General features: G+C 47.5%; 1 protein-coding gene across 1 annotated transcript in view; it reads right to left on the minus strand.

The window, feature by feature from the left end:
• Positions 1-9,687: 9,687 nt before the first annotated feature.
• The window catches only part of LOC139379638 (ELKS/Rab6-interacting/CAST family member 1-like), a 319,125-nt gene continuing 313,613 nt past the window's right edge, over positions 9,688-15,199 (minus strand). Inside the window, exon 20 of the mRNA XM_071122447.1 lies at positions 9,688-10,027. Within this exon, the coding sequence (XP_070978548.1) occupies positions 9,863-10,027 (165 nt within the window). The 3' untranslated portion in view covers positions 9,688-9,862. The remainder of the gene's footprint in view (positions 10,028-15,199) is intronic.

Genomic DNA, 15,199 nt, shown 5'->3' on the forward strand with positions numbered 1-15,199 from the left:
CACTCATTGATCATTTCCTCACTCACTCACTCACTCACTCACTCTCACACACACACTCTCACACACACACTCTCACACACTCTCTCACACACACACACACACACACACACACACACACACACACACACACACACACACACACACACACACACACACACACACACACACACACACACACACACACACACACACAGATGCTGGACCTGTCTGTCTCTGCTTACTAAAGCACTCGTCCCTGTAATGGGCCGATCTGCCGCCACACTGTAACCAGCGATAAAAGGGGTAATTAGCAACTCACCTGGCCCCTGAATGGACCCTTTGTGGGCTGAGCCAGGCGTTCACACCTAGTGTATAACCTCTCTTTACTGCCACACACATAAAGACACACAAACACACTTTCTGAAAGGTTAGTCTACTCTTTATGGTAGAACTCATAGCAGACCACCTAGTAGACCTCCTAGTATACCTCACCTATTAGTATACCACCTAGTAGACCTCCTAGTAGACCTCACCTATTAGTAGACCACCTAGTAGACCTCCTAGTAGACCTCACCTCCTAATAGACCTCCTAGTAGATCTCCTAATAGACCTCCCAGTAGACCTCCTAGTAGACCACCTTGTAGACTTCCTAGTAGACCTCCTAGTAGACCTCCTAATAGACCTCACCTCCTAATAGACCTCCCAGTAGACCTCCTAGTAGACCTCCTAATAGACCTCACCTCCTAGTAGACCCCATAGTAGACCTTACCTCATAATAGACCTCCTAGTAGACCTCACCTCTTAGTAGACCTCCTAGTAGACCTCACCTCCTAGTAGACCTCCTAGTAGACATCCTAGTAGACTTCACCTCCTAGTAGACATCGCCTCCTAGTAGACCTCCTAATAGACCACCCAGAAGACCTCCCAGTAGACCTCCTAATAGACCTCGCAGTAGACCTCACCTCCTAGTAGACCCCCTAGTAGACCTCCTAATAGACCTCCCAGTAGACCTCCCCTCCCAGTAGACCTCCTAATAGACCACCTAGTAGACCTCCTAATAGCCCTCACCTCCTAGTAGACCTCCTAGTAGACTTGCTAGTAGACCTGATCTCCTAGTAGACCTCCTAGTAGACCTGAACTCCTAATAGCCCTCACCTCCTAGTAGACCTCCTAGTAGACCTCCTAGTAGACCTCACCTCCTAGTAGACCCCCTAGTAGACCTCACCTCCTAGTAGACCTCACCTCCTAGTAGACCCCCTAGTAGACCTCACCTCCTAGTAGACCTCCTAGTAGACAACAGACAACTAGATTCCTAGTCTAACCCCATGACTTGTCTCTTCTCAGATGGTGGTCCCCCCCCCCCCCCCCCAAGCCACAGCCCACCACAGAACTTCCCCCATGGCGACAGTCTTCCCCTCACCCTCACACATCAGAATAACCTCTCATTAGAGTTAGGGCTGGGCGATATGGCCTAAAAAGCGTGAAGTAACAGACATTAGAGAATCATAGTATAACAGGAAGAGGATGGGGCTAAGTGACAGACAGACAGAGACTCATAGTAGAACAGGAGGAGGATGGGGCTAAGCCAGAGACAGAGACTCATAGTAGAACAGGATGAGGATGGGGCTAAGTCACAGACAGAGACTCATAGTAAACAGGAGGAGGATGGGGCTAAGTTACAGACAGAGACTCATAGTAGAACAGGAGGAGGATGGGACTAAGTCACAGACAGAGACTCATAGTAGAACAGGAGGAGGATGGGGCTAAGTCACAGACAGACAGAGACTCATAGTAAACAGGAGGAGGATGGGGCTAAGTCACAGACAGAGACTCATAGTATAACAGGAGGAGGATGGGGCTAAGTCACAGACATAGACTCATAGTAGAACAGGAGGAGGATGGGGCTAAGTCACAGACATAGACTCATAGTAGAACAGGAGGAGGATGGGACTAAGTCACAGACAGATAGAGACTCATAGTATAACAGGAGGAGGATGGGGCTAAGTCACAGACATAGACTCATAGTAGAACAGGAGGAGGATGGGACTAAGTCACAGACAGATAGAGACTCATAGTATAACAGGAGGAGGATGGGGCTAAGTCACAGACATCAGAGACTCATAGTAAACAGGAGGAGGATGGGGCTAAGTCACAGACAGAGACTCATAGTAGAACAGGAGGAGGATGGGACTAAGTCACAGACAGAGACTCATAGTCGAACAGGAGGAGGATGGGACTAAGTCACAGACAGAGACTCATAGTATAACAGGAGGAGGATGTGGCAAAGTCACAGACAGAGACTCATAGTAAACAGGAGGAGGATGTGGCAAAGTCACAGACAGAGACTCATAGTAGAACAGGAGGAGGATGGGGCTAAGTCACAGACATCAGAGACTCATAGTAAACAGGAGGAGGATGTGGCAAAGTCACAGACAGAGACTCATAGTAGAACAGGAGGAGGATGGGGCTAAGTGACAGACAGAGACTCATAGTAGAACAGGAGGAGGATGGGGCTAAGTCACAGACAGATAGAGACTCATAGTAAAACAGGAAGAGGATGGGGCTAAGTGACAGACAGACAGAGACTCATAGTAAACAGGAGGAGGATGGGGCTAAGCCACAGACAGAGACTCATAGTAAACAGGAGGAGGATGGGGCTAAGTCACAGACAGAGACTCATAGTAGAACAGGAGGAGGATGGGGCTAAGTCACAGACAGAGACTCATAGTAGAACAGGAGGAGGATGGGGCAAAGTCACAGACAGAGACTCATAGTAGAGCAGGAGGAGGATGGGGCTAAGTCACAGACAGAGACTCATAGTAAACAGGAGGAGGATGGGGCTAAGTCACAGACAGACAGCTGTCAAAATTGCTGAGTGTGTGTGTGTGTGTGTGTGTGTGTGTGTGTGTGTGTGTGTGTGTGTGTGTGTGTGTGTGTGTGTGTGTGTGTTCCACCCGAAAGTGGAAAGCTCTCCTTCCGCCGCTCCACCCACCACCCTCATCCTAATCACTTTCCATCCTGACGACCCTGGGCTTTACTGCTCATCAGCCCACTGACACACCTGGATTAAAAACAGTAGAAACACCAGCTAAACTCTTCAAACACAGCTACAGACTCAGTTAACCCCTACCTCCCTTATCAAACACAGCTACAGACTCAGTTAACCCCTACCTCCCTTATCAAACACAGCTACAGACTCAGTTAACCCCTACCTCCCTTATCAAACACAGCTACAGACTCAGTTAACCCCTACCTCCCTTATCAAACACAGCTACAGACTCAGTTAACCCCTACCTCCCTTATCAAACACAGCTACAGACTCAGTTAACCCCTACCTCCCTTATCAAACACAGCTACAGACTCAGTTAACCCCTACCTCCCTTATCAAACACAGCTACAGACTCAGTTAACCCCTACCTCCCTTATCAAACACAGCTACAGACTCAGTTAACCCCTACCTCCCTTATCAAACACAGCTACAGACTCAGTTAACCCCTACCTCCCTTATCAAACACAGCACAGTCACTGGGACTCCATTTTGGATCCTGTGGGGGTTGTATTCCCTGCTATTCCCTCCTTGGCGTATCAGTTTCCAGCAGGGCAGGAGGTGATCAATGCAGTGGCAGGCGGTTCTGACAGCAGGGTGAACGGGTCACAGCGAGCAGAGACAACCAACTGTTCCTACCATTATCCTCTGGTTACCATAGACCCTGTGTGTGTGTTTGTGTGTGTGTGTGTGTGTGTGTGTGTGTGTGTGTGTGTGTGTGTGTGTGTGTGTGTGTGAGAGTGGTGAGTGTATGGGCCGTGTGTTATGGCCACTGAGAGGCGTGTTAAAACGATAGAAAACACACAGACTGCAGCAGATTCCCTGATTAATGTCAGGGAAACAGCGGGAGAGTCCGAGAGGAGAGATGGAGGATAATAGATGTGGTTGGATGTTGGATGTTTTGGCCCCGCTGTCTGAACGGCGGTTCTTCCTTCGTGAGGAAACGTCGGCCATTTTGTATCGGGGTTGATTTTAACGAGGCATCCGGTGGGCCGCCCCTGCCTGTGCCAGGCGACAGAGGGCCTTCAGTGGGCTGGCTCGGCATCTACTAGCTCACCCTGACCCCCGATTTCAGCCATCCAAACACACACATCCACACAAACACACGCGCAAACACACACTTCCACATCCACACAAACACACACACACACGCGCACACGCACACGCACACACATAAACTCAAACACACACTCGACCACAGCTCGACCACAGTGCGCTCATCATGACCTCGACGAACAGCTATTACCATCAATCTAGACTACAGTATAATGATCACAGTAAGACCACCCTCTATCTCACTCCTCCAACAAATAAACCAGCTCCCCCTTCTCTCCCCCTCCTCTTACCCCTCTCTCCCCCTCCTCTTACCCCTCTCTCCCCCTCCTCTTACCCCTCTCTCTCCCCCTCCTCTTACCCCTCTCTCCCCCTCCTCTTACCCCTCTCTCTCCCCCTCCTCTTACCCCTCTCTCCCCCTCCTCTTACCCCTCTCTCTCCCCCTCCTCTTACCCCTCTCTCCCCCTCCTCTTACCCCTCTCTCTCCCCCTCCTCTTACCCCTCTCTCCCCCCTCCCGCCACCCAGGCCCCATCTGAACAGCATTCAGTGTTGTATTTTCCCTCAGAACAGTGTGATATTTGTGAGTTGTGTGGTTTAGCTTTAAGGCTAGCGGCAGAGAGAGAACGAGATAGAGACACAGCTCTTCCTGTCCTGATCGAGCCAGGCATTCAGAACTCAAGGTTTTTACCATGGCAGAGTTTCGTTTGGACACAGTTGCCTAGGCGATCCCCGGGAGGCCGGCTCTATTTGTCTTCCTCTGTATTAGAGGAGGAAGGATGTGCGTTTCATAGCAGCCCACACGCTGCATTAATTCATACACATTAGAGCCAGATAGATAAAGACTCCTTCCTCCACCTCCTCTCCAAGCCAGACTGATGTCTCTGGATCTCTCCCCGGACCGCCAGCCCAGCCAGGACTCAGCAGGTAATATGTGGATATAACTGGGAATAACGGGGATAACTCTGGGAATAACGGGGATAACTCTGGGAATAACGGGGATAACTCTGGGAATAACGGGGATAACTCTGGGAATAACTCTGGGAATAACGGGGATAACTCTGGGAACAACTCTGGGAATAACAGGGATAAATCTGGGAATAACTCTGGGAATAACTCTGGGAATAACGGGGATAACTCTGGGAATAACGGGGATAACTCTGGGAATAACGGGGATAACTCTGGGAATAACTCTGGGAATAACTCTGGGAATACTGGGGGTAACTCTGGGAATAACTCTGGGAATAACGGGGATAACTCTGGGAGTAACTCTGGGAATAACGGGAATAACTCTGGGAATAACGGGGATAACTCTGGGAATAACGGGGATAACTCTGGGAATAACGGGGATAACTCTGGGAATAACGGGTTGATCCCCCCCACGGGGATAACTCTGGGCCAAACAGGTTGATCCCCCCCCCCCCCCCCACGGGGATAACTCTGGCCAAACGGGTTAACCCCCCCACGGGGATAACTCTGGCCAAACGGGTTGATCCCCCCCCCTCCACGGGGATAACTCTGGCCAAACGGGTTGATCTTGGTGGAAAAAGACCAAGGCCTTGGAACATTAAATCTATGCTCCTCTCCTCTCCTCTCCTCTCCTCTCCTCTCCTTTCCTTTCCTTTCCCTTCCCTTCCCTTCCCTTCCCCTCCCCTCTCCTCTCCTCTCCTCTCCTCTCCTCTCCTCTCCTCTCCTCTCCTCTCCTCTCCTTTCCTTTCCTTTCCCTTCCCCTCCTCTCCTTTCCTTTCCTTTCCTTTCCTCTCCTCTCCTTTCCTTTCCTCTCCTCTCCTCTCCTCTCCTCTCCTCTCCTCTCCTCTCCTCTCCTTTCCTTTCCTCTCCTCTCCTTTCCTTTCCAAGCCCAGTGACATGAATAGACATTATTTCATCTGGTTTTCTGTTTCTAAACAATGAGAAATGAAAACCAGGGCTTTGATCAAAGACTGAAGTCCACTGCCAAGCAAAAGGGATACGCATTTTCTCTGTCGACACTAACATCAAAGTGCGTGTGTGTGTGTATGTGTATGTGTGTGTGTGTATGTATATGTGTGTGTGTGTGTATGTATGTATGTATGCATGTGCGTGTGCGTGTGTGTGTGTGTGTGTGTGTGTATGTATGTATGTGTGTGTGTGTGTGTGTGTGTGTGTGTGTGTGTGTATGTATGTATGAATGTATGTGTGTGTGTGTGTGTGTGTGTGTGTGTGTGTGTGTGTGTGTATGTATGTATGCGCGTGTGCGTGTGCGTGTGTATGTATGTGTGTGTGTGTGTGTGTGTGTGTATGTATGTATGTATGTATGTATGTATGTATGTATGTATGTATGTATGTATGTATGTATGTATGTGTGTGTGTGTGTGTGTGTGTGTGTGTGTGTGTATGTATGTATGTATGTATGTATGTGTGTGTGTATGTATGTGTGTGTGTGTGTGTGTATGTATGTATGCATGTGCGTGTGTGTGTACAGTATATGTATGTGTGTGTGTGTGTGTTTTATAGGCCTTATATTTAGAGTTTTCACTTAATATCATTACTAGCAGATCAGAAAGGCCTGTGGTCCTACTAGGCCCTGTGGTTCTACTAGGCCCTGTGGTTCTACTAGGCCCTGTGGTTCTACAAGGTATGTGGTTCTACTAGGCATGTGGTTCTACTAGGCATGTGGTTCTACTAGGCATGTGGTTCTACTAGGCCTGTGGTTCTACGAGGTCTGTCCCTGTGGTTCTACTAGGCCCTGTGGTTCTACCTGGCCTGTGGTTCTACTAGGCCATGTGGTTCTACTAGGCCCTGTGATTCTACTAGACCTGTGGTTCTACTAGGCTCTGCAGTTCTACTAGGTATGTCCCTGTGGTTATACTAGGCCCTGTGGTTCTACTAGGCATGTGGTTCTACTAGGCCCTGTGGTTCTACTAGGCCTGTCCCTGTGGTTCTACTCGGTCTGTCCCTGTGATTCTACTACGCCTGTCCCTGTGGTTCTACTAGGTCTGTCCCTGTGGTTCTACTAGGCCTTGTGGTTCTACTAGGTCTGTCCATGTGGTTTTACTAGGTCTGTCCCTGTGGTTCTACTAGGTCTGTCCCTGTGGTTCTACTAGGCCGTGTGGTTCTACTAGGTCTGTCCCTGTGGTTCTACTAGGTCTGACCCTGTGGCTCTACTAGGCCCTACTTACACTGCACACCATTTACCCACCACATACACTACACACCATTTACCCACTACATACACTACACACCATTTACCCACTACATACACTACACACCATTTACCCACTACATACACTACACACCATTTACCCACTACATACACTACACACCATTTACCCACTACATACGCTACACACCATTTACCCACTACATACGCTACACACCATTTACCCACTACATACACTACACACCATTTACCCACTACATACACTACACACCATTTACCCACTACATACGCTACACACCATTTACCCACTACATACACTACACACTATTTACCCACTACATACACTACACACCATTTACAACCTACTAGTGTGAGAGAGATGGGGAGAGAGAGAGAGAGAGAGAGAGAGAGAGGCAGAGAGAGAGGCAGAGAGAGAGGCAGAGAGAGAGGGAGAGAGAGAGAGAGAGAGAGAGAGAGAGAGAGAGAGAGAGAGGCAGAGAGAGGGAGATATTGAGTAGAGAGATGGAAGAGTGAGTGGGAAGGATGGGGGGTGAAAGAGAGCAGAGAAAAGGAGAGGAAAAGAGAGAAGAGAGAGAGAGAGAGAGAGGCAGAGAGAGAGGCAGAGAGAGAGAGAGAGAGAGAGAGAGAGAGAGAGAGAGGCAGAGAGAGAGGCAGAGAGAGAAGCAGAGAGAGGGAGATATCGAGTAGAGAGATGGAAGAGTGAGTGGGAAGGATGGGGGGTGAAAGAGAGCAGAGAAAAGGAGAGGAAAAGAGAGAAGAGAGAGAGAGAGAGAGAGAGAGGCAGAGAGAGAGGCAGAAAGAGAGGCAGAGAGAGAGAGAGAGAGAGAGAGGCAGAGAGAGAGGCAGAGAGAGAAGCAGAGAGAGGGAGATATCGAGTAGAGAGATGGAAGAGTGAGTGGGAAGGATGGGGGGTGAAAGAGAGCAGAAAAAAGGAGAGGAAAAGAGAGAGGTGGGGGGAGGACCGTGTATGATGTCATGGCCATGTGGCTCAGCTAGATGATGTAAACAAGACAACAGAACCCTAAAAACAGCTAGTCTGCTGTGTAAACAACAGAACACAACCAATGAGATCTGGTCTGAGACACAAGGCAGAACAGAACAGGGCTTGATGAGACGGGACACAACCAATGAGATCTGGTCTGAGACACAAGGCTGAACAGAACAGAACAGGGCTTGATGAGACGGGACACAACCAAGGAGATCTGGTCTGAGACACAAGGCAGAACAGAACAGGGCTTGATGAGACGGGACACAACCAATGAGATTTGGTCTGAGACACAAGGCAGAACAGAACAGGGCTTGATGAGACGGGACACAACCAAGGAGATCTGGTCTGAGACACAAGGCTGAATAGAACAGGGCTTGATGAGACGGGACACAACCAGACACACTGGGGATTTAGGTCACTCAGTCCTTCCCTAAGCATCACAATGATTATTAACTAAGAGTTGCTTATTTTCTATAAAACTAAATGACAATATGTAAACTATTTTCCCAAAGCCACTGCGGCTTAAAACCTCTTGAGACTAGGGGGCAGTATTTTGATGTTTGGATGAAAAACGTACCCAAATGGAACTGCCTATTTCTCAGGCCCAGAAGCTAGAATATGCATATAATTGGCAGATTAAGATAGAAAACACTCTAAAGTTTCCAAAACTGTCAAAATAGTTTTTCTGAAACCTCTCTGTTCCATTGCATTCCTTCCCTCCATTTAAATGTATATCAACCAGATTCCTTTCCCTATGGCTTCCACATGGTGTGAACAGTCTTTAGACATAGTTGCAGGCTTTTATTCTGAAAAATGAGCGAGAATGGTAACATCGCGTCAGTGGATAGCTGTGTGTCCCCAGAGTTTTGCATGCGCGAGCAGCTTGGAGCAGACCTTCTCTCTCTCTCTCCTATTGAAAAAGCTACCGCCCGGTTGAAATATTATTGATTATTTATTCTAAAAACAACCTTGAGGATTGATTATAAAAAACGTTTGACATGTTTCTACGAAGTTTACGGATACTATTTGTATTTTTTGTCTGCCCGTCGTGACCTGCACGAGCCTGTGGATTACTAAACAAAACGCGCCAACCAAATGGAGGTTTTTGGATATAAAAATAATCTTTATCGAACAAAAGGAACATTTATTGTGTAACTGGGAATCTTGTGAGTGCAAACGTCCGAAGATCATCAAAGGTAAGCGATTAATTTGATTGCTTTTCTGACTTTTGTGACCAATCTACTTTGCTGCTAGCTGTTTGTAATGTTTTGTCTGCTGAGAGAGATATCCTCACATAAACGCTTGGTTTGCTTTCGCCGTAAAGCTTTTTTGAAATCTGACACGCCAGGTGGATTAACAACAAGCTAAGCTGTGTTTTGGTATATTGCACTTGTGATTTCATGAAAATTAAATATTTTTCGTAATTTAATTTGAATTTGGTGCTCTGCAATTCAGCGGATGTTGACGAAAATGATCCCGCTAACGGGATGGGTGCGCCAAGAAGTTAAAGATGGAATCAACACAATAAATAACTTCAATATTCTTATCTAAAATGAAGCAGTCCACGGCGGGACCTCATGAATAAAAGGGTGTGTCTGTCTACCCTCAGCGTGATCAGGTGTATATATATTATCTCTCTTACTTCATCTCCAGCACCTCCTCCAGGTGTTTCCTGCGTTCTGCCCTCAGTGTGGTCAGGTGGGCCTCCTTCTCAGCCAATGACTGCTGGGTAGAGGACAGCTTGGCCTGCATGGACTCCAGCTCCAGTTTCACCTTCCCCATGGCCGCAAGCAGCTCCTCCATCTGCCACAAAGATGATGATACACACACACACAGACAGGGTGGGATGGAAAGAGGGACAGAGAGAGGGACAGAGAGAGGGACAGAGAGGGACAAAGAGGGGGACAGAGAGGGAAAGAGACGGGGACAGAGAGGGACAGAGAGAGGGACAGAGAGGGGGACAGAGAGGGACAGAGAGAGGGAAAGGGAGGGGGACAGAGAGGGACAGAGTGAGGGACAGAGAGGGGGATAGATAGGGAGACAGAGAGAGGGAAAGAGAGGGGGACAGAGAGGGACAGAGAGGGGGATAGATAGGGAGACAGAGAGGGTGATAAATAGGGGGACAAAGAGGGACAGAGAGAAGGATGAGTGTGAAGAGAAAAGACCGATACGAGGAAGAAAACAGAGGAAGAAACACAAACATATGTAAAATAAGGAAAGAGGACAACAGGAGGAAGTGATGCAGACAGACAGATGGACAGTGGACAAGATGGATGGAGAGCGAGAGGTGAGAGATGACAGGCAGAGAGAGGACAGTATCCCACGGCAACACGGAGAGAGAGAAGGAGTGAAGTGGTGAGAGGAGACAAAGAAGGTGAGAGTGAGGAAGAGAGAGAGAGAGAGAGAGAGAGAGAGAAAGGAGGGGGAGAGAGAGAGAGAGAGAGAGAGAGAGAGAGATGGAGAAAGGAGGGGGAGAGGAGGGAAGGAGACAGGACAGTGAATGTAGATAATGAGGTTGTGTAGGGGAGAGTTGAAGACACACAGGGAGAGAGAGAAACCAGGAATCAGAGGAGACCACTGATAGTAGTCTCAGTATTAACAGATATTGACCTACAGTGTCCCACTCTGTGTGTGTGTAAACGTTAGTGTGTGTGTAAACGTTAGTGTGTGTGTGTTTAAAAGTATATAACATACTGTAACAATGAAAGCTACTTTAAGGATGAAAAATAAAGTCCTTCTATGTTCTCCCTATAGTGCTCTCCCTCCCTCCCTCCCTCCCTCCCTCCCTCCCTCCCTCCCTCCCTCCCTCTGTTTCCATCCTCCCTCTCATTCCATCATGTCACATTGTTAGTAACCAGAGGAGCGTAGGAGAGTTGTATACAGGGAGTAAATCACTGTGCTATGGCAGGTTTATGTATTGGACAGAGGAGGACGGTTGGAGGAGGATGGAGGAGCTTGGTTCTGGGTGTTTCTCACGGGCTGGAGAATGCTGCGGTTTACCCCGAGACCGGCCTGGAGAGGGAAGAGAGAGGGAGAGAGAGACCTGTGGCTAGCGGCTTCAACGCCCCGGAGTGGTCAGGCTATCCTATACCCCACTACCCCTACCCCTCTCTCCTTTCTCTCTCACTCTCTCCATCCCTCTCTCTCTCCTCTCTCTCCATCCCTCTCTCTCTCCTCTCTCTCCATCCCTCTCTCTCTCCTCTCTCCCCATCCCTCTCTCTCTCCTCTCTCCCCATCCCCCTCTCCCTATCCCTCTCTCTCCCCATCCCTCTCTCTCTCCTCTCTCCCCATCCATGTCTCTCCCCCTCCCCCTATCCCTCTCCCCATCCCTCTCTCTCTCCCCCCTACCTCTCTGATCTCCAGTGGCTCGTATATTTTCCCATAAAGCCAGTCCTAAGAGGTCCTTTCAGCCTCAACACCTAGCTCCGCTCTGGGGACTGGATCACTTTACAGTCTGTATGTACAACAGTAACACTGGAAACCCTGCTGCTCCCTCTGACTGTGGTCATGGTGTAGTCGTATCAGCCCTCTAGATCAGACATCCTCTCAGGCTGAATACATGGACAAACGGTGCATTCAGAAAGTAGTCAGACTTTTTCCACATTTTGTTACATTACAGCCTTATTCTAAAATGAATTACATTGTTTATTTTTTCCTCATCAATCTACACACAATACCCCATTATGATATCACCATACCCCATAATGACATCACAATACGCCATGATGACATCACAATACCCCATGATGACATCACAATACCCCATGATGACATCACAATACCCTATAATGACATCACAATACCCCATGATGACATAATAAAAAAATATATATACATTTGCAAAAAACAACAGTTGTTGCTTTGTCGTTATGGGGTATTGTGATGTCGTTGTGGGGTATTGTGATGTTGTTATGGGGTATTGTGATGTTGTTATGGGGTATTGTGATGTCGTTGTGGGGTATTGTGATGTCGTTATGGGGTATTGTGATGTCGTTATGGGGTATTGTGATGTCGTTGTGGGGTATTGTGATGTCGTTATGGGGTATTGTGATGTTGTTATGGGGTATTGTGATGTTGTTATGGGGTATTGTGATGTCGTTGTGGGGTATTGTGATGTTGTTATGGGGTATTGTGATGTCGTTGTGGGGTATTGTGATGTCGTTATGGGGTATTGTGATGTCGTTATGGGGTATTGTGATGTCGTTGTGGGGTATTGTGATGTCGTTGTGGGGTATTGTGATGTCGTTATGGGGTATTGTGATGTCGTTATGGGGTATTGTGATGTCGTTGTGGGGTATTGTGATGTCGTTGTGGGGTATTGTGATGTCATTATGGGGTATTGTGATGTCGTTATGGGGTATTGTGATGTCGTTGTGGGGTATTGTGATGTCGTTGTGGGGTATTGTGATGTCGTTATGGGGTATTGTGATGTCGTTGTGGGGTATTGTGATGTCGTTGTGGGGTATTGTGATGTCGTTATGGGGTATTGTGATGTCGTTATGGGGTATTGTGATGTCGTTGTGGGGTATTGTGATGTCGTTGTGGGGTATTGTGATGTCGTTATGGGGTATTGTGATGTCGTTATGGGGTATTGTGATGTCGTTATGGGGTATTGTGATGTCGTTATGGGGTATTGTGATGTCGTTGTGGGGTATTGTGATGTTGTTATGGGGTATTGTGATGTCGTTATGGGGTATTGTGATGTCGTTATGGGGTATTGTGATGTCGTTGTGGGGTATTGTGATGTCGTTATGGGGTATTGTGATGTCGTTATGGGGTATTGTGATGTCGTTGTGGGGTATTGTGATGTTGTTATGGGGTATTGTGATGTCGTTATGGGGTATTGTGATGTCGTTATGGGGTATTGTGATGTCGTTGTGGGGTATTGTGATGTCGTTATGGGGTATTGTGATGTCGTTATGGGGTATTGTGATGTCGTTGTGGGGTATTGTGATGTCGTTATGGGGTATTGTGATGTTGTTATGGGGTATTGTGATGTTGTTATGGGGTATTGTGATGTCGTTGTGGGGTATTGTGATGTTGTTATGGGGTATTGTGATGTCGTTGTGGGGTATTGTGATGTCGTTATGGGGTATTGTGATGTCGTTATGGGGTATTGTGATGTCGTTGTGGGGTATTGTGATGTCGTTGTGGGGTATTGTGATGTCGTTATGGGGTATTGTGATGTCGTTATGGGGTATTGTGATGTCGTTGTGGGGTATTGTGATGTCGTTGTGGGGTATTGTGATGTCATTATGGGGTATTGTGATGTCGTTATGGGGTATTGTGATGTCGTTGTGGGGTATTGTGATGTCGTTGTGGGGTATTGTGATGTCGTTATGGGGTATTGTGATGTCGTTGTGGGGTATTGTGATGTCGTTGTGGGGTATTGTGATGTCGTTATGGGGTATTGTGATGTCGTTATGGGGTATTGTGATGTCGTTGTGGGGTATTGTGATGTCGTTGTGGGGTATTGTGATGTCGTTATGGGGTATTGTGATGTCGTTATGGGGTATTGTGATGTCGTTATGGGGTATTGTGATGTCGTTATGGGGTATTGTGATGTCGTTGTGGGGTATTGTGATGTTGTTATGGGGTATTGTGATGTCGTTATGGGGTATTGTGATGTCGTTATGGGGTATTGTGATGTCGTTGTGGGGTATTGTGATGTCGTTATGGGGTATTGTGATGTCGTTATGGGGTATTGTGATGTCGTTGTGGGGTATTGTGATGTTGTTATGGGGTATTGTGATGTCGTTATGGGGTATTGTGATGTCGTTATGGGGTATTGTGATGTCGTTGTGGGGTATTGTGATGTCGTTGTGGGGTATTGTGATGTCGTTATGGGGTATTGTGATGTCGTTGTGGGGTATTGTGATGTCGTTGTGGGGTATTGTGATGTCGTTATGGGGTATTGTGATGTCGTTATGGGGTATTGTGATGTCGTTGTGGGGTATTGTGATGTCGTTGTGGGGTATTGTGATGTCGTTATGGGGTATTGTGATGTCGTTATGGGGTATTGTGATGTCGTTATGGGGTATTGTGATGTCGTTGTGGGGTATTGTGATGTCGTTGTGGGGTATTGTGATGTCGTTATGGGGTATTGTGATGTCGTTATGGGGTATTGTGATGTCGTTATGGGGTATTGTGATGTCGTTGTGGGGTATTGTGATGTCGTTATGGGGTATTGTGATGTCGTTATGGGGTAATGTGATGTCGTTGTGGGGTATTGTGATGTCGTTATGGGGTATTGTGATGTCATTGTGGGGTATCGTGATGTCGTTGTGGGGTATCGTGATGTCGTTATGAGGTATTGTGATGTCGTTGTGGGGTATCGTGATGTCGTTGTGGGGTATCGTGATGTCGTTGTGGGGTATCGTGATGTCGTTATGAGGTATTGTGATGTCGTTGTGGGGTATCGTGATGTCGTTATGGGGTATTGTGATGTCGTTATGGGGTATCGTGATGTCGTTATGGGGTATCGTGATGTCGTTATGGGGTATTGTGATGTCGTTATGGGGTATTGTGATGTCATTATGGGGTATTGTGATGTCGTTATGGGGTATTGTGATGTCGTTATGGGGTAATGTTATGTCGTTATGGGGTATTGTGATGTCATTATGGGGTAATGTGATGTCATTATGGGGTATTGTGATGTCATTATGGGGTATTGTGATGTCATTATGGGGTATTGTGATGTCGTTATGGGGTATTGTGATGTCGTTATGGGGTATTGTGATGTCGTTATGGGGTATTGTGATGTCGTTATGGGGTATTGTGATGTCGTTATGGGGTATCGTGATGTCGTTATGGGGTAGTGTGATGTCGTTGTGGGGTATCGTGATGTCGTTATGGGGTATTGTGATGTCGTTGTGGGGTATCGTGATGTCGTTATGGGGTATTGTGATGTCGTTATGGGGTATCGTGATGTCGTTATGGGGTATTGTGATGTCGTTGTGGGGTATTGTGATGTCG

Source organism: Oncorhynchus clarkii, chromosome 21 (assembly GCF_045791955.1).
Source record: "Oncorhynchus clarkii lewisi isolate Uvic-CL-2024 chromosome 21, UVic_Ocla_1.0, whole genome shotgun sequence".
Lineage (NCBI taxonomy): Eukaryota > Metazoa > Chordata > Actinopteri > Salmoniformes > Salmonidae > Oncorhynchus > Oncorhynchus clarkii.